Source organism: Canis aureus, chromosome 4 (genome assembly GCF_053574225.1).
Source record: "Canis aureus isolate CA01 chromosome 4, VMU_Caureus_v.1.0, whole genome shotgun sequence".
Classification (NCBI taxonomy): Eukaryota; Metazoa; Chordata; class Mammalia; order Carnivora; family Canidae; genus Canis; species Canis aureus.
The window spans coordinates 51,370,104-51,395,142 of record NC_135614.1 but is presented as its reverse complement, the minus strand read 5'-3'; the positions used below and the strand labels follow the sequence as shown (position 1 = coordinate 51,395,142).

Here is a 25,039-nt window from a genome sequence, read left to right as displayed (position 1 = left end):
TTTCAAACATCTCTTCTCCTGGGATCTACCTAATACAATTTATCAGACTTTGTTACTATGCACACCACAGCCAAGTAATAAAGTTATAAGGCAGGTTAAAACACCAAAACAGAGTAGCAATTTAATAGATAAACCATACCTTTCTCCCACCCCATAGGCAATAAAAGTTTGGAATTGAGGAACCTTGAGTCAGAACAGTAACATTAGGGAGGAAAATGATACTCAGAAGATTCAATAATAGTTTATCAAGCATCAAGTCCTCATAGAAAAGATTCACAAGCATTCACTATCATTCACTGCCTCACCAAGAAATAGAAAATTTAAAAATATGTAGTTGGATAAGTAGTGGATGATAAGGTAGAATGGTGAAAATTCTCCTTCTTCTCCAATGTGGAGGGAGATATGGAAGATTTGCCAATTAAGAATTGCAAACACATAAGGATTCAGAAACTAAACTGTAAGTATTAGACAAAAAAATGTTTTCTTTGGAATTCAGTTAAGTCAAGAGCTATAACAAGGAACAATCTCAATTACTGCCTTTTACCTATCATTATAATAGTGCTGAGTCCATCAAGGTAATAGTTATTTGTAATCTATATACCAATAAAGCAACAAGGACTTGATGCAAACATAACATTCCTAGACATAAATTAATAATCTAGGACAGAAAATATAGGTCTCTAAGTTCTGAGCCAATCAACAAAAGGATGTATAATTCTCTATCTATTCCACTAGCCAAAAGAAACACAAGAAAACTAAGAAATGCCACGGCATATAATGACATTCTATCCTCTCAATACGAATGAAAAGGAATCTCAAAATATGATGCACTTGGTTTCTTTCTCTAGCACAATAATAATGACTGAGTGGAACACTGAAACTTAGGCTCATCATAGCTATATTAAAAACAAACAAACAAACAGGAAAACCCCATTAGGGTCTCATGAAAATATTTAACTTATTTCCAAGTCTCTGTGGATATAAGTCCATTGGTTATCTGCAAAGACCCCATACATTATTTTACAGGGAACAGCTAAACAAATTGGCTCCAACAGAAATACAAATAAATGGATTAAAAACTGGCTATCTAACCGTATACAGAGAGAAATCGTAATTGGTAGTCCGTCTAGTTGGGGAGAGGTTTCCAGTTGGGTCCCACAAGGATCGATATTGGGTCCCATTTTGTTTAATATCTTTATAAAAAATCTGGAAGACAAAGTAGAGAATGTGCTAATTAAGTAGACTGATGCCACTAGATGAGGATTTGTGGTTAAAGTAAATTGGATATAGATAAATGTTACTGGTCTTTAGAAAGAGTAGAATTTTGAATTAGCTGTATTTTTTTTTAATGATCATTTAAAAAAATCTAATTCCAAGCACTAGAAATAAATAGATTTAAAGGTTTTAGTGGCTTTGCATAACAAAAATTCAGGCATAATGGAAAAAGGCAATACAGAGATTCACAACACCTATGAATGTAGAATAAAGGATACTCCCCAAATGGAGATCTTTTGGCACAGCTTTATTTGGAAAATTGGTAGTTGTGGCTCCCTCAATGCAATTAAGATATTGGAAGCTTTTCAGATATGTAGGAGTCAAGGTGCTGAAAAGGCAGAAGTAACAAATTCTCAAAGATAAATATATATAAATATAGTTAGCTATTGGCAGCAAAATAAACAATGAACAACATAAATCTTAAAAGAAAGGAGTATTGAAAACATAAAGGCATAAGCAAGAAAAGGAAGTGAAATTAATCAAGAGCAAATTCTATAAGGAAACACACACACATACACACACACAAATAGAAGAATGCAAGGGATAATAGGAAGAGCTCTCCTAATACTAGGGTAGAGAGAGAAAATATAAATATAAGTATAAACATTAACAACTCCAGGCGACAGTTGGAAAAAAGTAGATCTTTGGTTGGTTTGAGGTTTACTGAAATTCCTTGGTATTCTACAACTTCATTTGTTACATGGAGACAATGAAAGTGATGCTGTTTGTTGGCCATGGACTCTCATGAGTAAACAGATTTTTTTTTCAGGTGAAGTCAACTGAATTGAATATATGGACTAACGTGAAATTAGCTTTTAAATTATATATTATTTTTATACTTCCTAGCATAGCAGAATGCATACCAGACTGGGAAATCCAGATCAATCTCAGAAATTTTCATTTTGTTATGCAAACTTGGATATTTTACTCTCCTTTAGAGCCTTAGTTTTCGCATCAATTACATGGCAAGATGAGAATTGTTTTAAGAGCTGCATATACTTTTGTTAAATTAAAAACACGGGAAACCAATACAGAGAAGAGATTGGAAAAATGTGGAAGTATGCCACTGAAGAAGCTATAGTTGGCTTCCACCTGGCTAGCCTTCCCATTTTCATCCCTCCCTGACCTCAGGACAGAGCAAAGTTTAAAAATCACTTTAGATGATCTGACATGCTGCTTGCATCTCTAGGATGCAAGGGAAGCTAAAAAGGTCAATCTCTCTCCTAGTGACTGATTTTTCTAGAGCATCTAACAATACTTAGCTGATTATATGTGCCCGAGCTTTTTTTTTTGGGGGGGGGGGAGAAAAAAACAGAATTACAGTTGAAAAGAAGGGACATTCTTGATAAAAAAAAAGTAGAGTGGCATTATTCATGATGCCAACACAAAAGAAAGTGATGTGCAATCAGAGCCTTATGTAGATCTCTTTTAACTTTTCATGCTGGGATAAAAAAGAAACCATGGGAATCTGGAATGTGAGATGGTTACTTTTTTGCTTTAATCAAATCAGGATGGCTCTAAGTATTCTGGCCTAAGAAATGATAAAGTTTGTAGTTGGTTTGCTATAGACTTTATAGCTAATACTTGTTGAAAATTATTTCCTTGCATTGGCTTTAAAACTTCTAACATGAAACATTCCTCAATAGATGGTACTCTCTTTTAGGAATAGGACTGCACCGTGTATGCTATATATTTACTGTGCAAAATATACAAAGAAGCTTTGGCAATATGTCTGCAGACTGTAAATTTTACTTTAAAAGTAAGAATTCCTATCATCTATAATATTTTAATATTTTATTAGTATTTACTACTTACTGTTTACTATATATTGAGGACTATGTTACCTCTGTATACATTATCACAAGTAATCTTCATAATAACCTATGAGAGAAGAATTAACCCCATTTTTACAGATAAGGAAACTGAATGGTGAGAGTCTTTCTTGTTTGCTTATTTTGTTGTTTATTATGTATTATCACAAAACTGTAAATGGACGGTAAACACTGAAACTGACTAACTCCAAAATACTTGTTTAGAACCGTTGTATTAAATTAAAACTTCTGATGTCTTGATATTATACATCTTGATTAAAGAAAGTGGAGAAACCACTTGTGTTTAAGAGATTTAAGAACACAACAAGCATCCTGTATTTTTCAGGACCTCAGTTTCCTATATTTGAAACTAGAAGACTGGATTAGAGTAGGGTTTTTTAACCTCAGCCTTATCGATATTTGGGGCTGGATGTTATGAGGAGGCTGTTCAATGCACAGAAGGATGTTTGGCAGCATCCGTGGCCTCTATTCACTACATACCAGTAGCAATCCCCTCCTACCAGTTTTGACAATCCAAAGTATAGACATTGCCAAAGATCCTCTGGGGGAAAAATAGCTTGTATTTTGAGAACCATGTACTAGAAGAACTCTGATATCTTTTTTGTTCTCTCGTATTCTAGGCTCTGAATTGTGGGTCCAACTTCAGCCAAGAAGATGGGCTTTACACCACTGCAGGGTACTTGCCCAGTAAATCATTCTCTATCTGCATCTCAGTACATTGAATTTAAACTCTGAAGCTCTCCAGGTTCAGTCTACTATAAAACTGCCACTCTCTGGCTCTTAAATTTATCATTTAAATGCAAATTGGGATGAAAAAAATAGAGTAGATGAAAGTGAAAAGAGATCAGATGTTATCTTATTAAGTCAGCATTTCATTAGGCAATTGATTTAGACTCATTTCAAACTGCAGTCCTATGAGATAGTTTTGTTTGTTTGCTTATTTATTTATTTATTTATTTATCTAAAGCTACTATTTCAGAGAAATCATAGAATTGGTTTAAAAGGCGTTCTTTCATTTGACAGACTGAGAGGGCCATAATGCTAGCTTGGAACCTATTGACAGATTCTAATAAGTGAAACCTCAGGTACTGTAAAGAAATTGACAATTTTCTAGACCCATGGTTCATTAGCTTTTGAGGGCCATACTTAAAATTTACATTATTACAAATATCATCTCCCAGGGAAGGAGTGACTTTTCTACTTTTCTTAGAGAAAAGTCCAAAAAAAAAAAAAAAAAAAAAAAAAAGGCCTATGGATATGTGAAAACATTAGTGAGTTAGAAGCTTTCATTGGGTTTGCTCCAAATAAAATTCAACTGTAGAGATTATTTACAATGTGCTATCCTTGGAATTCAATTGAAGTTAGAAATATTAAAACGTCAGTTAAATAATGATTGATATGGTTAATAATTCCAGATAGTTTAAAAGTATTAGTTTTCCTAGTTTCATCACTATGATCTATTTTTTAAATTCAGCTCTATGCACTACTTTATAAGCACTATTTATGGCAGATATTAAAATAAGACCTTGTTTTTTGTCTAATATGAAGGATTTAAATTTCGACTATAGGAAAATACATATATAAATATTCTCTTAGTGCAGAAAGCTTGATAGAGGAAGCCAGGTGAAGTCACATTTGGCTAGTAAAGAGGGATAGATCCATTGGGATGGCTGTCAAACACCTCAAAATGGAGATTCTAAATCTTGGCTGCAAATTAGAACATTTGAAGAATTTATAAAAAATATGATGCCCAGGCATAATATAGTACATTCAAGTAAGAATTTCTGGGAAAGGCACCCAGGCTTCAGTATTTGTTAATACTCTCCTAGTGATTCAATTGGGTACTCAAGGTTTACAACCACTGCCTTAAAGACTAATCAGGGTTTACAATTGCATGGAAATCATTCTTTGACTATACGTAATTTAAGCAAGATGGTGTCTCTTATAGTCACGTGCTTCAGTGATTTTAAGTGGTATGCATGCAAGGCATTAAGTGATTATCTGTCACTGAAGGAGGAAACTATTCTTTTTCCCCTCCACTTATCTTTCTACTCTTCTGATGACTTCAAAGAGAAAGACTTCATTTGTTGTTTGTGTCTCTATTGTACATCTCTGTACTTATTTATCTCCCTTTTAAATCAGAGAATGGGCTCAGGCTTGAGCCTTCATTTAGTATAGCCTAGAATTTAATAATGTAGTTTCATATTTCTTACTTAAGATTATCTTCCAGCAAGTAATACTGATTTAAGTGATATAAAATTTCCTTTTTTAATTAAAGTGAGTAAATATAAATAAATATAAAGTAAATAATAGTATACATTATACTCATATTTGGAAAATGTCACAAGGGTAGTTCTCAGATGACTATGGTTTGGGCAAACCTAGTGTTAAGTAAGGTAAGGGGTATCCAAATGTTGTATCATGAGCTTTTGGCCCTAATTGTGCCTCCATCACTAATTAACTTTATGATTTTGGAAAAACTACCCATTCTCTTCCCTGGGCCTTGGTTTCCTCATTTGTTAAACAAGGCTATTAACCTATATTGCTGGCATTCTTCTATGAGTTTAACAAGCAAAGGGGGCTTGCCCTCTGAATTTACCTTGTTGACATCCAGGCGCATCTTCTCATTGTTGGCACTAGCAGCTTTCTCAGCTGCTTTCTTTTGGCGTTGGGGTCCCCTCCCAAAAAAGATGTAGTTGACCAAAGCATATTCCAGAAGGGCCATGAAAACAAAGACAAAGCACCCCATAAGGTACATGTCAATGGCCTTCACATAGGGAATTTTAGGGAGAGTCTCCCGCAGGTGGGTATTGATCGTGGTCATTGTAAGGACAGTTGTAATTCCTGAAAAAAATGGTAGAGTTAGAATAATAATGTTCCTGTTTCCTGGATACTTTCATCATAGTTAAAGTTAATTGTACTTGTTTACTCATTCATATATGCCACAAAATACTTACTGAGTACTGATTACATACCTGCCCTGTGATAGGCCCTGGTGATACATTTAAATCATTAATTTACAGTAGCATTAATCACTCTGAAACTTTTCCTTTATTTATATTTTTATATTTATAGTTATATATCTTGTGAGGGGCTAGAGATGTGAATTAAGGGCTATGGTAGACATGTATGTTGGGTAAGCATTGATGATACAGAGAAGATTCTAGTTGAGTTTCATGATATGGCAGGAGTCAGGTGAGGAAGTGGAAATCTGGAACTGAGTCCTGAAGGATACATGGGAGATACCCAAACAACCAAGGACTGGAGGTTAAAGGTGTGGTAGAGAGAGCTTTTGTAAAGGGGTGCTTTGTGTGTGGGGGAGAAAGTACTTGGCCTATCAAAAGCATCTCAAGGAAGTCAGTGTCAGTACATTTTAGGATATGACAAGAAGCACAATGAGGAGAGTGAAGATTAAGTAAGGCTGCATAATGAAGAGCCATATATACAGAGCCTAATGGGGAGTCTGAACTTAAAACTGAAGGCAAAGTGGGGCCATTAACCAGCTTCAAGCAGGGAGGCATAGGTGTCCCTATTATGCCTAATTGTGTCTAGGACAAACATTCTGGTACTAGTGTGGAGGACAGAAGGAAAGCATAAGAGATAGGAATAAAGAATATCAGCTAATAGTTTTCCAGAATAATCTAAGTAATAAAGAGAAAATAAATTAAATAATCATAATAGTACTGAAATCCATGAATACATTATACAAATGATATATAAAAATGACTATAAAAATTTGGAGGCTGGAAATGATCGGTAACAGAGAGGCAGGTGTCTAGCCCTGAGGTTTCTGGATTGGGCAATTAGGCATGTAATGCACAGACAAATAATATAGAAGCATTATGAATATGGGAAATGGCATACTGGATCAGGTTATAATTGTTCATCCCACTGAGTGGTCATCTCCAACAGTGAAGAGTAGTTTCCCTCTATAATTGGAGGGAAAGACAGAGAAAAGCCAGGTAAAAGCACTGGGAGTTCAGAGTCCTGAACTTGTCCCAGAGTATGACAAGTTCGACTTTTATAGCAAAATAATGATGTAAAAATAGAGCCCAGAGATCAAGATCACACAGATGGGAAACTGTAAAATCAACATTTGAATGGGTGTCTCTGACTCAGAAAGCTGAGTTAAGTTTCATTTCTATGATTTTTTGGGAGTATAAGTTTCCCACTTTAATTTTATCTCTTTAAAAAGAAAATAATTTTTGTATTGTTTTTCTACATGCTCATAAAACAGCTACAGAAAAAAATAAATTTGCACATCTGATTTTGAACAGGGCCAGAAAAACTGTTCTTGCTTTAGATCTAGGTGTCTTAGAGTTTTTGTATTTTTTCTAGAACATCAGTCATTTTGAAACATTTCCCAGTTTTGTTTATCTTTTCATTATTTCAACTAGATTACTCTGTTCAACATGTATATTATAAAACTAACAATGCTGACTTTGCTTTTTATTTCAGTCTCATTTTAAGATATTTCTAACTCAAGTAATAAACTACTCACATTAAAAGACATTTTACAAATTTCTTTTAAAAAAGTAAATAATTTATTATTATTCCTGTAATAGACATAAAATTGACAGTAGATTTTCACTTTGGAATAATATGATATTTACAAATTCCATTCATTACTTTATTCAGCAAATATTTACTGAACACCATTCATTGTGTGAAATATCATAGGTATAACAGAAGCAAAATTAGATATGGACCTTTCTTCAATGTATCTTTCAGTACCACGAAGAAAAAGGACAACACAAACCAAATAAATATGAATTATAACTGCAATTGGTTTACAAAGGGAAGTTCTCTAGTATTTTAAAAGAATATATCACAGATGACTAGACTCAGTTCAGGAGGTCATTACTTCTCCTTTCCATCTTGAACCACCACAATCTCACCTTAACACAGCAGCCAGAGTTATCCCTTTCAATCTGAAATCCAATCATGTCACCTCTTCACTCAATGACTCTCTAATTTCACTCAAAATAAAAGTAAAGCCTTTATCATGGCCCTGCAACTGCTTCAGAATCTTATAGTCCCCTCTCCCCAACTAATCTTGACCCTTGAATTCCCTCTTGCATTCTGGCCACCTCACTGACATCCTTGGCACTTTCCTCCATCAGGGCATTTGACTGGGTTATTCCTATTCAGACATCTAAGTAACTCTGTCTTAAGTCTTTGTTCCATTGATAGTTTCTGAATGAAGTTAACAATGATTATTATGTAAACTGTACCTCTTGGCATATCCAACTGCCCCTACACCTTGCTTATTTCCCTCTATAGACTTACTGTATTACCTAGTTCACACGTTAAACAAAATAAGTTTATTGTTTTTTTGCTGCTGGCACATCTTCCATAAGGGCACTGTTTTATCTCTAGTGCCTAGTAAATTTGGCACATAGTAGGTGTTCAACAAATATTTGTGGAATGAATAAATGAATGACTTCTCTAAGGAAGTGATGATTGAATTGAAATTTCAGTGGAGCAGTTAACAGCCCAACATTTTAAAAGGCTTAGTCAGAACTCAAAATAATAAAAATAGTGTAAAATATCATAATTTACTATATCTGGAGTTAATAATATAAAAATGTTCATGAAATATAATTTATTCTCTTCCTCTGGTATTAATAATAGAAAAAAAATCAAGCACAAGATAAGCAGTGCTATGGATGATTTCCCAGTACTCTTACTTTGTTGTCTTCTGCCCTCTACCATGCTACTGCAAAATCTTAATAAGACTTTAGAAGTCTTTTTCCTCTCTGTTAGTTACATAATACATTTCCTTGTCTTCCACTCAGAGAGAAAAAAAGAAAAGATGGAAGGAGCTCTACCAGGTAAGGAGTTACTGATGCAAATTGAACAATTATCAAGTGATATTACATGAACTATGCTTCAATAAAAATATTAAATTGATGGGACTAATTTCATTACCAACTGCTATATGGTTAACTAATTTTGACATGAAAGAGTTTTAATTTGTATTTAATTGATTTAATGCTGAATTAGATAACCCAAAGTCTCATAGCCAAATTCTTGTAATGTGCATAGTCCAATCTTGTCACACATCATAAATACCAGGGTAAAGAAAGTATGTGAGTGGACGTGCCTGCGCATACACACACACATGAACACACAGAGTCAAGCTCCATAAGCAGTTAGAAAATAGCCTACCTAATGCCACTCTTGCAGCTGATGCATCATAATTAATCCAGAAGGAGACCCAGGAGAGGATAGTGATCAGGATGGAAGGCATGTATGTTTGCAGAATAAAGTAACCAATGTTTCTCTTAAGCTTAAAGCTGAGGGACAACCTTGGATAGGAACCTAGAAAGGCAATTTTAGAACATCATCATTATCAATCAGTATTTATAGGATATTTCCTTTTAAGGACCCTAAATCATTTGTTTATTTTCCTTAAATTCAATTTTAGCTCCTGGTGAAGCGCACTTTTTCCTGCAAAAGTAGTCTGAGGACACTGGGCTTTTAATTAGCAAGAGTGACTCAGTGTTAAGTACACCCATGACGCCGTGTAATTAAAAGACTTTCAGATCTTCCATGTTCAGCCTCCAGCAGTGGATCAAAGATTCTCTATAGCTATGAAGACAAGATCATTTGGAACAGCCCCATTGTTCCACCTCAGTGGTTTCTCAACAAGGCCATACTGTCAGATTTTTTGTTTTTGTATACAAGAATAAGGCTGCATAGTCTGCTCATATTTTGGAATTTTCTTCACAAGCCATAGAATTCATTGTAAATCTGGGATCAATGTTAGGGCAACTCCCTAAAGTTTTGTGAAGGTTTTTGTGTATATGGATCATATTTTTTTCTAATTCCATTGATTCTATCAAAGTTTTAAAGGGATTCCTAACTCATCAAAAAGTGGAGAATCCCTGTTTTCAAAGAATATTTGTGGGAGACAAAACTAAAGGATCAAATTCAGGATCAAATTCCTGAAGCTGGGTCCTTTAATTGTGATGACCTGGGGAACTACTCTTTAATAACTTTTTAAACAAGATACATAACTGAACATAGTCTTAGAACATAGAAAAGTCACAGTGTTAAGTAGAGTGTGTTGGGAGTGATATTCTTCCTAATATTAAGAGAAAACCATCTAGCTATCTTGGGCTCAAGTAAATGTCATAATATTGAAGAAAGAATATTTTAAGTGTGAACTCATTTCTATAGTCTCAGGGATTCAAAGGACCTCAAATTTAGGAAAAGTTTCTGATAATTATTTTTTAAAGCTAGAGGCTACATTATATTCTTACTAAGTTATACAACTCTTACTTGAAGTAGTTTGCAGGGAAAGGAAGTGCCTGAGTCCTTAGCAGAAGTATGATTAAAAATGTATGATTACAGTACTAGCTATTCCTGTGCCTGGGGAATTTATTCCAGTAAGAACAACATAAAAAGAAATATTCCTGTGGGTTTATTGTTTTTTCCCTTTAATGAGTATATAGCAAAGTATTACTTTCCTGAGCTTTTTTTGTTAAAATTTTATGCTGACGAAACCAAATTTGACAACCTAAGACCTCAATGCTGGAAGAGTAACAGTGGAGAAAGCAGCAGGATAATCTATCTGAACATCTGGAAGGGCTTTTACCTCCAAAACAGAAGGTAAGACTACATAAAGAAATTCCTAACCCTAAAGGAAAATGTGGAATTCTTCTACCTTACTGCCTCTAGAGAATTTCATCATAGTCAGACTTGAGCGAACCATGACTCGGCTCTCCCCAGTATTTGTCAACAGGTTATGAGGAGTTCTGTCTTAATTTCTCTTTCTGTATTCTGTCTCTAACTATTAATTTATTCTTGGTAGATGAGAGACAGAGAACTAACCCTCTCAGCTTTGTTGGGGGTGGTGCCTCCTGGGAAAGAAATGTATGGGTCCCCAGTGAGCAGTGAGCTTGAGGAGGAACTGAAGGTTTTCAGTAGATCTAAATCTCTAGTCATCATCTTTCCCTGGGACTCTAATCATAATATAAGTGAACTTTTTTGACAAAATGTGCTCAAGCCCCTTTGCCCTTACCCCTCTTCCCTGATACAAACCTGTGGAAAAAACAACCTTCTTGGTTATAAGTTTGTAATCCACAATAGAGAACTGTGGAAGTTCAATCTTCGTCACTCCTGTTACTGCATTATCATCCCCACGCCAGTAAAACTCAATGTCATCAGTGGTATATCCATCTGTAAAAAGAAGAACACACACACACATACACACATATATAGGTACACAAAACAACAAACAAAACAGAAACAAATACTTATTTAAAAGATGAACTATGTTAATGATAACAGTCACAGCCAAAGGCTACTATGTTCAGTATCATGTTAGGTACCTGAAGTATATCACCACATTTGGTTTTCCCCACAATCTCATGAGGGCAGTATAATTAGGCCCACAGGAAGCTACAAATGTTTACTGAAATTAATAGCTTGCAAGTAGGAAATAGTATATAGTTCTGACTTGCACCTTGGTTCATCTGATTATGAATCTCATTTTCTCAAATATTGTCATATTATTACATGACCCTGGATGGTACCCTAGGAGAAGACCAAAGCAGAGAAAAATATAGCTGGAGTTATCAATGAAGTATTAAATGCTATCAAACTCCCCCATACAAAATTCTTGAATTATAATATATTTGGTTTCAAGTCAGAAGAGTAGCAATTAGGAAGAAGTGAGTCATTATTTTTTAAATATTCATAGATATGATCTCCAAGTTTGATTTTGCAGCATATCTCAATTCCAAAAAATACCCCCTTCAAATAACCCAGAACAGTAGTAATTCTAATAGTTTTAAGGAGTAAATATAAACATATTGTGTGCACTATAAATGCACAGTACATTTTGGAGACATGTTTCTACTTATTCAACAGTTATTTATTGAGCACCTAGCATGCTCATCACTGCACAGCTGCTGGGATAGAGCTCTGTATAATAAAAATATGCCCACCCTCCAAAATCTCCCCTGCAAAGCAAATTATATTTGTATATCATATACATGTCTTCAAAGAACTTCTGCATCTAGAGAGTTGAATGTTTACAAGTCTAGGAGGTAAGCAGGGCGGATATTACTTCCAAATTTAAAGCAAAAAAAAAAAAAAAGCCAGTTAAAAAAGACTAGTTAAGTTGTTTGCCTTCTGACATGTGGCAAGTTAGTGTAATACAGGACTAAAATATCAGTCCTTTCACTCTTAGTTCTTATAATATTCATTGAATCGCATTTCTTCCAAAGAGAGCAAGTCCATATCCAAAAAAGTGGAAATTGATTATTTTTCAAAGAATTACAGTGCTCTTGGTGCACCTGGGTGGCTCAGCAGGTTAAGTGTTTGCCTTCAGCTAAAGTTATGATCCCAGGGTCCCAGGATGGAGACTGGAGTCAGGCCTCTGCCCCTGCATCCACCCCCCTTCGTGTGTACTCTCTCTCTCTCGCTCTCACTCTCACTCGGTACTCTTTCTCCCTCTCTAAAATGAAATGAAATGAAATAAAATTAAATTAAAAAGAATTATACTGTTCTTGATTTGAGAACCTGTATCAAACATAGCACAGCTCAATGTCTTAACTTTGCCAGATATCTGCATTCCTCTTTGCTCATAAGAGCAGCCATCTTTATCTGATGCAGAAATATGTATTTTTGGAAGAGTTCCTGAGAACTTGAACTTTTGGCTCCATATCTATAGGCTTTTAAATAATAGTTAATGATTTTTAAAAAGGCTTGTTTACTTGCAAACAAATCATAAGTTATATTATAATCAAAACTGTGGAGAGTTAATAGATTATACACCACCAGAATTTCATTATAATTTGAAGCCATTCTTTTTAAAATTTTTTAAAATTTAAATTCAATTTGCCAACATATGGTATAACACCCAGTGCTCATCACATCATGTGCCCTCCTTAATGCCTGTCACCCAGGTATCCCATCCCCTCACTCACTTCCTCTTCTGCAACCCTTTGTTTCCCAGATTTAGGGGTCTCTCATGGTTTGTCTTCCTCTCTAATCTTTCCCCACTAAGTTTCCTCCCCTTTCCTTATGGTCTCTTTCATTATTTTTTTATATTCCTCATATGAGTGAAACTCTATGGTAATTGTCGTTCTCCGATTGACTTATTTCATTCCGCATAATACCTTCCAGTTCCATCCCCGTCAATATAAATGGTAAGTACTTATCCTTTCTGATGGCTGAGTAATATTCCATTGTGTATATATATATATACATACATATATAATCTTCTTTATTCATTCATCTGTCGAAGGCATTGTGGCTCCTTTCACAGTTTGGCTATTGTGGACACTGCTACTATGAACACTGAAGCCATTCATTTTGTTAGAAAATGTCTTTCCTCATATGAAACATTGCTTTAAAAGCAACGTATTTGTAATTTTTTGAAGTATTCATAATTTTAAAGGGAAATCTATGTATAAGATTTGTGGCACAGTAAACAGATTCTTCTCAATTTTCCATCAATCCTACCTCATTAATATACTCTGTCTGTAATCCTAAGAACTGAGGTATCTCTCCCCAAAACAACTGCTATTTTCTATGATGCAACTTCCTTAATACGGCCATGGAAATCTTCACCATTCAGGACTTCATCATAGATATAATCCCATTTCTCATTGGTTGTTTGCACACACCTCTCAGTTATGAAATTGTTTGGTCAATGACAATTTCACCTTTGATATAACAGTTTAAAATAACAAAAGAAAGAGCAATTCGCTCTTAGAATCAAGTTAGATATCAAGAAATGCATTGTAAAATTGGATTTGTGGTAGATAAACATGAAAGTATTTATGAAACAAGAATCTTGTAGTTTTCTAGAAAAAAATCATTGTCAAATGCTGCCATCTTCAAAGAAGAATGAGAGTAAGTCGACTCTTAACGTTTTCAAGAGAGAACTCAATCTAAATTGGTGAAGAATGTGTTTCTAGTCCTCCACCTTCCTTACCTCAGTTTTTACCTTCCTTACCTCAGTTTTTACCTTCCCTTGTTCATGATTACAGACCTTATCACAGAAGCTCCCCATAGGCAGACGCATGGGAATATCTATGGTGTTTCAATACAGTTGTATAGGAGATGCCTAATAATTGCTTAACAGGTAAAAATATCATTACTGAATATAGACTTTTGTCAAAATGCTAGCTATTTGACATGGTGCTTGCTAGATAACACCTGGCAGAGGAAAGTCACTTGGGATATATACATGTGCGGATTTGGGTGATGGTTGCTCATCCAAATGCTTAGCATTGTGGAGGTATTCATAATGTTTATACTTCTGTCTCTTGCTTCTAATAAATATCTTCTGAGTGAATAAAAAAGTCACCCAATAGTAATAGAGCCCTTAAGAAAAATGCAAGGATTCATTATATATTTATCCTGATGTGATAGTTCAGCAAGTTGTTTAACCTTTCTCTGTCTTCCATTGTTTAATCTGTAAATTGTAAGAACAACAACAACAACAACAACAAAAACAGCTACTACATAGAATTGCTATGCAGGAAAAATGAATTGTTACTTATAAAATGCTTAGAACAGTATCTGATAGATGCTCAAAAAGGTTAGCTAATACTTTCTTTTCAAATAAAAATTATTTGAAAAGAAAAATGAATTCAAAGTTCATATTTAGTTGCATTTCACGTTGCTTCTATTTCATGAACACATGAATGTATTTACACAATGAGAAACTTGGACACAGAACCCTCCAACCTGTTTAGAAGTTGAAAGTGAAACATTTGAAGTTTATTTTGATGTCTAAGATGTTGGAATCTGAAATAATGGAGCAGCACATTTTAATACCTCTTGGTTACTACTGATCTTTAAAATCCCAATCTTCTTGACTTCATTTTGGGTTATCCAAGGATAGAATGTTGCTAATAGATAGCACGTGTATGCTCTTGCATCACTGATTTCTGAAGATGAAAGACCAATACTCCATGACAGTGCCAGAGTGGTCAAGTTCAAAAGCCAGCTCAATATACTGCATAGGGTAAACTGAGAGCAGACCTAGTTTTTCTTCTTCTTCTTCTTCTTCTTCTTCTTCTTCTTCTTCTTCTTCTTCTTCTTCTTTCTTCTTTCTTCTTTCTTCTTCTTCTTCTTTCTTCTTCTTCTTCTTCTTCTTCTTCTTCTTCTTCTTCTTCTTCTTTCTTCTTCTTCTCCTTCTTCCTCTTCTTCTTCCTCCTCTCCTCCTCCTCCTCCTCTCCTCCTCCTCCTCCTCCTCCTCCTCCTCCTCCTTCTTCTTCTTCTTCTTCTTCTTCTTCTTCTTCTTCTTCTTCTTCTTCTTCTTCTTCTCCTTCTTCTTCTTTTCTTCTTCTTCTTCCTCTTCCTCTTCCTCTTCCTCTTGTTCTTCATCTTCTCTGAAGGAATATTTAATGGTATCTCAAAGTGATTGAAAAATTAAACACATGCAAATATATATGACCTGACTTCTACAGCTTTCCTAATAATAAAGAGTGAAAAATACTTAGATATCTTTTAAAAGATATCAGGAAAAGATGCAGTGGAGCTTCTCATTAATGTCTTGCAAATTAAATTTATCTTTTGTATTTTATTCATGGGATTCCAGAACCTGAGTCACTAAATTATATTGTATTGTTATCATTAAAAACATAACCCACATAAATTCAGATGGCCTATGAATAAACCAAAATATAAATTCACTGGAATTTCCCTGAAGGAATTAAAATTGTATAAAAATGTTAAAGTTCTGATCAGGATGAATAAATACGTAATTTTTTAAAAAAGATTTTATTCATTTACTCATGAGAGACACAGAGAGAGAGGCAGAGACACAGGCAGAGGGAGAAGCAGGCTCCATGCAGGAAGCCCGACATGGGACTTGATCCTGGAACTCTGGGATCATGCCCTGAGCCAAAGGCAGATGCTCAACTGCTGAGCCACCCAGGCATCCCAATAAATACATAAATTTAAAAATCTATATGAGATATGAATGATAGATATGTTGTTTTATATTTTTTTAAAGATTTTATTTATTTATGCATGAGAGACAGAGAGAGAGGCAGAGACACAGAGGGAGAAGCAGGCTCCACGCAGGGAGCCCAACATGGGACTCCAATAGGGGATCCCACCCTGGGCTGAAGGCGGCGCTAAACCACTGAGCCACCGGGGCTGCCCTCTTTTAAATATTAATAAAGATATGTAGTATATGAGATCTAAGAAGCAAAAGTGCCATTTTAAAAATATTCATATAATAATTGAACATTCTCACAATTGTGACATTATCCTATTATATAACAGGGCATTTTTTAAAAAGTTATTTTTCTCTCTTTAGTGTCAGTCTACTTATTTATTTTCTTTTCTCCTAAGTAAATATTTTATTTTAGAAGGATTTTACTGTGTAGGGAATATGAACCTATACCAAGATATTAAACAGTAGGGGTTGGTGAGAACATTTAGAAGAAATTAACTGTCAATGCCACCAGTTTTTTCCTAGTGAGAAATTAAAATGACTTACTGTTCTCTTGCTATTTATTTGAACTTTGTTCCCTAATTCGACTGTTAAACATTCTAGGGTAATTATTTATTTGCTGTCTCCCATTGTAGCCAAATAGCAATAGTAACATTGTAGTTGCTCTATAGATTTTATTTATTTATTTATTTATTTATTTATTTATTTATTTATTTATTTATGAGAGAACACATGCCCATGGAAGGCCATACATGGGGCGGGGAGGGGTAGGGAGAGGGACAGAGAGAGAAGCAATCTTAAGGCAGCTTCACTCTGAGTGCAGAGCTGGAGGTAGGTCTCCATCTGAGATCATGATCTTAGCCAAAATGAAGAGTAGGGGGCTTAACTGACTGAGCCTTCTGGGTGCCTCTGTAGTTGCTTTAAACTTAATTTTCAGTCATCATAACCAACTGTTGATGTCTGAGAATTATGGCCAATGTTATTGGGACAATGCACTCTAGTCATGGATGATTTTGATTTTTTAAGAATTATTTTATCTAAATTTTTCTGCCCTTCTATGTATCTATCACAGTACTTTAAAAGCTTTTATGAATTGAACACCTCATTGTAAAAATTATAGCATGCCATTCTCCTATTAGTATTTAAAATTTATGTGGTTGCTATTATCAGTATATTAGCAACTATTCTTAAAACTCAATTTATATTCTGGGGAATACTAATCCTGTGATAAGCTTCATGGAAAAAGATCTACAGTAAAGGTATTTGGGAGTACCTGAATATTTTGGGCAGCCTCTTGTTAGTCACAAACAACACAGTACAGTTTAGGATATCTCTCAATAAAGAAGATATTGGCTTAATATTACCCCTGGAATTTTCCTCACTTATTTGACCAGACACATTGTTTTTTCAGGATATAAAAAAGTATTTACACAGTATAATGGTTCCATAAAATGCTGGAGTTATTCACAGATTTTAGGGTGATTTAGTTATGTTTCCCCTAAACCAAGGTCAGTACTTGAGAAGGCACATAGTCCCTTGGGACCATATCTTGCTCTTTAGTGGATTAAATATATATTTTTCCTTCCAGAAGTTTCCAGAAGAAAAGAAAAAAAAAACATTTGTAATAGCAACAGAGATCAAATTGTTTTTTAAGGCAGACAAACATGGCAGGGAAGAAGCATGACCAAACATTCAAGGAAGGGAAACCCTTGTCACATGACTAACTCAGTGACCACAATTAGAAGTCTATCAGTCCACAATCAGAATGGACTCCTCTCCACACAGACTCCTGTATGTTGTGCAAAGGTGCAAGACTGAATACAGTCAATGCTAATTAGTTGTGGGAATTTTTCAAGAGGGAGAAAGAGAAACTCACTTGTCAACTACAATTCTTCAAATTCAGCAATGAAAGTATTCCGAAGACACTCTGAGTGATTGCTCTGACTCCTTAATTGCATCCTATTCTTTACTCTTCTCTTTAGATGAACTGCTAGACACAAATGTTCTGCTGTCAAATCATTTCTTGGCCTTGAAGCTCAAATTAATCAGTGTAGGGTAGGTCAGACTTGATTTCCAAGTGGCATCTTAGTAAGGAACACCATCAAGTCATGGCCTGGTGTTTAACCTACATCAAAGATAATTTATTTTTTTTGTTATTAGCATTTTCAAATTCAAATATTTTTAAGAGGATAGGCAATAGATCATAATCAAGTAAAATGTCAGACTTTGTGCTCTAAAGATAATTTTTAGATTTCATTGCAAAATTCAGTATTTGTTTTCTTTGTATGGAAGCAGGGTGCTCTGTGGCTGTTCCTGCAAATGTAACTCCATGATGTGTTTCTTAAACTTTCTTATGTTTGTAGAGTTCAAGCAATTAAGCTGATGGTTGAGAGAAACCAATAATAATAATAATAATAGCCACAACAACAGTAGTGACTGCCATTTCACAGCCCATAAGGCATATTGGGCACTGCCTTAACTCTTTACATGGTTCTGTCTAGAACCATATAAACTAGACTGAGTTATGGTTACCAGGATTCTTCCCCTCTACTCAACCCTGCTTCTTCCATATGCATGAGTCCTAAGTCCTGAGGTAACATGGAAGAAGCAGAGAACTCTTAGCTAAAAGGACAGGCCAGTGCTTCTCAAATGTAACACAAACAGAAATCACCCGGAAATCTTGTTAAAATGAAATGTGAACTTGGATTAAGTGGGTGGAGCACAGGATTCCTTAGTTCTAATAAACATCCAGGGAGGGTAGATGGTGTTTCCCACATGGACTTACCTCTGCAGAATAAGTAATTAGGAGAACACTGCAGAGCAGATGGCATTTACCTTGCCATGGAAATCAGGCAAGGGATGTCCAGTATCTAGCCTGACCAAGAGATGAGCAATATATCTTCTGAACAAAAGTTTTATAGCTCCAAGGTTAAAATATTTTCTTCTAGCTCTGTCTCCCTTATAAGAGATAAGAGATGTTTCTCATGCTGTCTTTATCCAGAGACCTGGTTCTCTTCAATAAGCTCTGACTTACAGTCACCAATAGCATAGAACAGAGAGATGGAGACAGCTCTTAAGGGTTTCTGCACATTTGTATTCACACCAGTTTTATTTGAATATTTAGGATGAAGAATAGTCCACTCTGGCATCAGATCTTTGTATCATTTGTTTATATTCTTCAATGGACAAGTCAACAGCCTTCAGGTTTCCCTCCGCCCTTCTTCTAATCTGTGCTACACATGCTGCTGTTATACGTCATTTAAAAACAGGTTGATATGTCATTTCTATGCCTTAAAAACCATAACAAAATAGAAAGCAAAAATGTGGAAAGAATTTCTTTATGGCCTTCTCAAATAGGCCCAGACTTAAAAGCAAATTATTCATTTAGACATTCAAAACTTTATCATGGAGCTTCTATATACCTCACAGCCTCATCTTCTGTAACACTTCTTCCTCTTCCAAAGCTCCCATCTTCTACCCATACTCATAATCCTTTGGCCTCCATGCATTGGTTCAAGTTATTTCAGCTAACTGAAATATTTTCCTCACTCATACCAAATTTCTGTACAAGTTCAGAGCCAATCTCAACTTCCAGCTTTCCCAAACTCCTTCTGTCTTTCCTTCCTGTTGTTTTCACAGTATTCTGCTTGAATTTCTATTCATATAGTTGTCACAGCCAGTTCTGCATCAGAGAGTTTGTGGATGTGTTGGTCTCAGCCAACAGGTGTCAGATTGCTGTACTGAACTGTCAACATGCTAACCCTTTAGCTGTGGTTCACCAGATCCCACTCCTGTGAGTGGAGTGATGAGCAGATGCTACTTACTGAATTGCAAGGTAGTAGGACTGCAAACTTGAGCATCATTAGTGACTTGGGACATTGAATTCCCATGCACTGGCCTTAGAGTCACTAAAAGAAAGGCAGTGCCATTGGTACCAGTCCATAAGAGGCAGCTGCTATTTCGAAGCAAAGGCCATTGAGTCAAAAGAAACCTGCTGGTGTTTCAGATTTTTAATACATTTATCATTCTTGGGTGAACAACAGAACAACAAGTTTCTTGGAGTGGCATGACTCTGGTCATGACTTTCTCTGAGCTGACAGATTTTGAAAACCATGCTGCTGCAAGAGCCTCCAGAGGCAGCCAATACCTACGGTGAAAATAGAATAATGCTCCCCAGTGACAAAGGGATTTAGTCACATGGAAGAGTTTCTTAGCTCAACAGTGATAATGGAATACATTTAAATTAACAAGGCCAATTGGATGGCCTAGGAGATGTGCACAGCTGTGTAATAAAATGCCATCATGTGTTATACCAACCCATTTGCTTTCTCATAAGGGGTGGCAGAGAAAGTGAAGGTCTAGCTTACTGATGTTGGGAGTTGTTTGGGCCTCTTCATCATAATTATCCCATTCTCTCACACACCTTCACAGTGTCAAGGGTCAGCTGGAGACTCACACATTGAAGGGTATCAGGCAGGATGATCTTGTAGAGGATTTTTAGTCTGAATGACTGGCTGGTCTGTGAAATGGACTGTTAGCATGTGTCTCTTTTTTTAAGATTATTTATTTATTTATTTATTCATGAAAGATACAGAGAGAGAGGCAGAGACATAGGCAGAGGGAGAAGCAGGCCCCCTGTGGGGAACCTGATGCGGGACTTGATCCCCCAGGACCTCGGGATCACAACCTGAGCCAAAGGCAGATAGATGCTCAACCACTGAGCCACCCAGGCATCCCAGTATGTGTGACTAGTAAGAAAAATTTTCACACTGCTCTTAAACTCCAGATATGAGCCCCCTTTTCTGTGCTTCCATAATATCCTGGATTAGCACTAAATAAGTTTAAATTATCTGGTAAGGAATCTTACCAGATGCAATCTTCTCAATTGTGAGTTCTCATTTAAACAGTGAGCACACATTCTTCAAATTGATATCCATGGCTTGGAGTGGAAAGGTAGTAAATACCAGATATTAGTACATTTGCCAAGATGCACTGGAATTGTGTTTGGTGAGGAGATATGTGAACAGCAGGAGGGAAGCTTTGGGTACTCATGCATGCTAGCTGTTCTTATAAACATATATGCATAGTTAAAGATGGCTGTTTTGTTTGGGGGAGTCAGAAATAATTCATTGAGGTGATCTACTGCAAGGGATTTTTAAAGTTGCTACTAGCTAACATTTTAAAATCATTTCCTGTGTGAAGCCACCATGTGCTTCACAAGCAGGATCTCATTTAATCCTTTTTATGCAAAAACTGTTATCCTCAGTTTATAGATGAAGAAACTACAATTTAAAGAGGTTAAGTGACTTGCTCAAATGTCAGAAATGGGAATTGAACTAAATCCCTCTCAATACCGGGGTCCAATTCCTCAGTAACTCTATTTACCATCTCTGTTATTCAAAGTCCTATTTTCAAATTATTCTGTAATATCACAGTAATATATCCATAATCATCCTTCTTAATGTATCTATGCCTTTTATGGCAATGCGACTTTGCAGCTCCTCCCAAGAAGAGGTAAAGTATTTCCCTACACCTTGAATCTGAGCTGCTTTTGACACTTGTTTTTTTTTTTTAATTTTTTTTATTTATTTATGATAGTCACAGAGAGAGAGAGAGAGAGGCAGAGACACAGGCAGAGGGAGAAGCAGGCTCCATGCACCGGGAGCCCGACGTGGGATTCGATCCCGGGTCTCCAGGATCGTGCCCCGGGCCAAAGGCAGGCGCCAAACCGCTGCGCCACCCAGGGATCCCTTGACACTTGTTTTAATCAAAGAAGTAACACTGAGCCAGTCTGAGCTGGGCTAGTGAAGGTTTGGCAGCTTCCCCTCCCTGTCTTTTGGAATCCTGCTGCCATTCTGTGAAAGGCCTTGCCTAGCCTGTGGAGGAAGGGGGGGACCTGTGGCCACTCACTGACATCACAGCAGTCAACTAGCCCCAAGCCTGTGCCTGAGAACCATGTGTGAGCCTGGCTCAGAGCCTCCCAGCTCACCTGTAGCTTCCTAAGCAATAAATGGTTTCTGTTTTAATCCACTAGGTTTGGGGGTAGATTATGAATTAGTAAAAGCTAATAGAGAATACTAGGTTCTGTAGAAAATAGAAAAACATTTATATATATATACACCTTCATTTGCAGGATAAAATTCATACAGTGAGGTATTGCTTCAGAGAATCTCCAGCTGGTTTTATAAACATTATAGGCTCAGCCATATGGCATAACCCAAATCAGGAGACCCACCTAGGTTCCTATCCCAGTGCTGCTACATACCAGCTGTAGAATTTTGCATACTGTATATAAATTGTATATTCTTTAGAACTCAGTTTTAATACCTAAAAAAGTAAGTGGTTCTAAAAAACAATCCTCAAATTTTCGGCCTTAGAACCCTTTTATATTAAAAGAAAATATTGAGAACTCCCAAAAGCTTTTGTTTATGTGGGTTGTACCTATTAATATATGCTATGTTAGAAATTAAAACAGATATTTAAAAATATTTATTAATTTATTTAAAAGAATAATGATCCTATTTATATATTAATATAAATGACATTTCTGTGAATAGTAGCTATATCTTACAAAACACAAAAGCTGAGAAGACTGGCATTGTTTTGTAAATTTGTTTAATGGCTGGCCTAACAAGACAGCTGAATTCTCATATTTGCTTCTGCATTCAGAGGTTGTGATCATTTGTTTCATGGAGCCTTTGGAGAACATGACTGTACATTTTGAAATAATGAAAGTGTACAAAGCCAATAAAGGCTTATTTTTATTATGAAGGGAACTTTAACTTTGAAGACATTCTGAAGAGGTCTCACCAACTGTCCAGTGGCCTTGTAGATCACACTTTGGGTCATTGTTTTAGAGGATCTCTAATCTGAAATTTGGTTAAATTTAAGGATAGCTCCAAATAATTCATTTTAATTTAAATTATTAAGAACTACTCAAAACTAGCAACTTTGTTTCCTATTTTAGTAGGGAAAAAGGGACCTCGAAAGATCATTTTTATTTTTTAGACTAAGTGTGTGTGTGTGTGTGTGTGTGTGCATGATTCTTGAATTTAAATGTAAATCATTTGGTTCTTCAGTGCAGTGAAATACTTGTGTATTTTTTTTAAAGGAGTTAATGCATTTGTATACAATTGAAACGATTGTCCATCCATATCAGACCATCGATTTGGTGGAAATTGTACATATATGAATGCAGTGAATTGCCAATTCTCGTTTGGTCTCTAAATACCAATGCAGATTATTTCATATAAAGAAGACCCTGAAAGTGAGATCATTAGTGCAAGCCAAGCATTTAACATTTGGAGCTTCTAACATGGAATAAAACATTTTCATCTTAAAAAATAGAATTGTTAAGAAAACAGCTAATGTAATACCTAAAGCCTTGACCAATGTTGATGCAAATCTGCACTTTTCTAAACTATTGATTATGCACCTAGCTTGTGAATAAAATCATTCCTTAAATATAATTTTTTAAATGTTGACACCAAAGATGAAATATATGATATGTAAAAGATTCTTAAAACTAAATAATCATCAAAATATGACCTAAATTCAGCTGAGCTAAGTGTAGCCTCCTTACATCTCTATAGTTTTGTTGTTGTTGTTGTTCCAAGCTGAATAGAGAATTAGCTTACTGTGGTGATTTTAATAAAATGTCTACAAATTCCTTAATATTGCTACTCACAAATGGTGAAGCTTAATTTCTGTCTCCTGGAGTGTGGGCTGGACTTAGTGATGTAGAATACAACAGAAGTGTATACTCACTTCTGAGATTATGTTATAAAAAGACTGAGGCTTCTGTTTTGAATGTACTCTCTGTCTCCTTCTTTCTCCTTCACTTCTTCAGGTTCCCCTATGTGTACGCTGCTCTGTGGAGAGACCTACATGGTGAGAATGGAGGGAGGCCTCCAGCCAACTGAGAAACTGAGGCCCTCAGTCTAACAGGAACACTATGAGGAACCAAGCTCTGTCCCAACTCTGAGTGAGCTTAACAAAATGGGTCCTTGCCCAGCTGAGCCTTCAGATGAGGCCACAGCCCTGACCAACAGCTTGGCCACACCTCATGAGAAACCCTGAGCCAGGTCACCTAGCTAACTGATTTGTGATTTCTGACCTTCAGAAACTATGAGATAATAAATGCCTGCTCTTTTAAGCTGTTGAGCTTTAGGGTAGTTTGTTACCCAGCAATAAATAACATTGGGTAAATCATTTTAATGTTTATCTTCAGTAAATAATTGGCACAATCTTTAATATGTGATAGAGTAATATTCCTTCTCTTGAAGGGTCTGAACAGAGTAGCAAAGTAAGGAAGCTGATTTTTAGCTGTCTCATTCTACCAGCACTGGGTTAAAACATTTGGCAATCAAGTAAGGGCTAAGATTCTCAAATGCTTCAGGTGCCCAACAAAATGGGTAATATATAAGTCCTGAGGACAGTGCTGAACTGGAGCGTATGATCCTGTACCTGAAATAATTCAAATTCAAGTACTAATGCCAGAAACAGTGACGTTCTGTTGGCAACCAAACAAACCAACCAATAAATAAAAATATATACTGAATAAATCTGTTACCAGAATCCATGAGTTTCCATCCTAAAAAATCCACAGAAGCACATTTCCATACTTCTGCTACTAATTTGCTATTTAAATTAGGTAAAACCAATTTGTTTGTAAGTGGGGAAACCCTTTTCTTCCATCATTGGTTATTAATAGGACCAGGAGCTGTGTGTCTCTCCTAACATTTTTATAATTAGGTCAGTGATTTTAAACCAATAAACACTAAAAGCAAGATGGTGGGGTGTGTAGGTGATTTGTTCAAGCTGTTGCCAGCCTCCAGAATTGCAGCTTAAGCATTTGTACTTTGAATATTTGCAAACCAGATTTTTTAAGGCAAACTGCCTGAATGTCTAAACATAACTAAAGTAATACCTTTGATTTGGCATCATGTAAGTCCAGTGTACATGATACTTATACTGTTCCTACCAATCCAAATCAACTTTT

The 25,039-nt window shown here is 35.8% G+C and overlaps 1 protein-coding gene across 6 annotated transcripts in view; it reads right to left on the bottom strand.

Moving 5' to 3' along the window:
- The window catches only part of GABRB2 (gamma-aminobutyric acid type A receptor subunit beta2), a 238,604-nt gene that overhangs the window by 34,926 nt on the left and 178,639 nt on the right, over positions 1–25,039 (bottom strand). For 5 of the 6 annotated variants that reach the window (XM_077895632.1, XM_077895631.1, XM_077895633.1 and 2 more), the window contains 4 exons: positions 11,157–11,294; positions 9,279–9,431; positions 5,707–5,951; positions 1,093–1,206 (listed from right to left, as the gene is read on the bottom strand). In XM_077895632.1, the coding sequence (XP_077751758.1) occupies positions 1,093–1,206; positions 5,707–5,951; positions 9,279–9,431; positions 11,157–11,294 (650 nt within the window). The remainder of the gene's footprint in view (positions 1–1,092; positions 1,207–5,706; positions 5,952–9,278; positions 9,432–11,156; positions 11,295–25,039) is intronic. The other variant, XM_077895635.1, reaches the window with a different exon arrangement.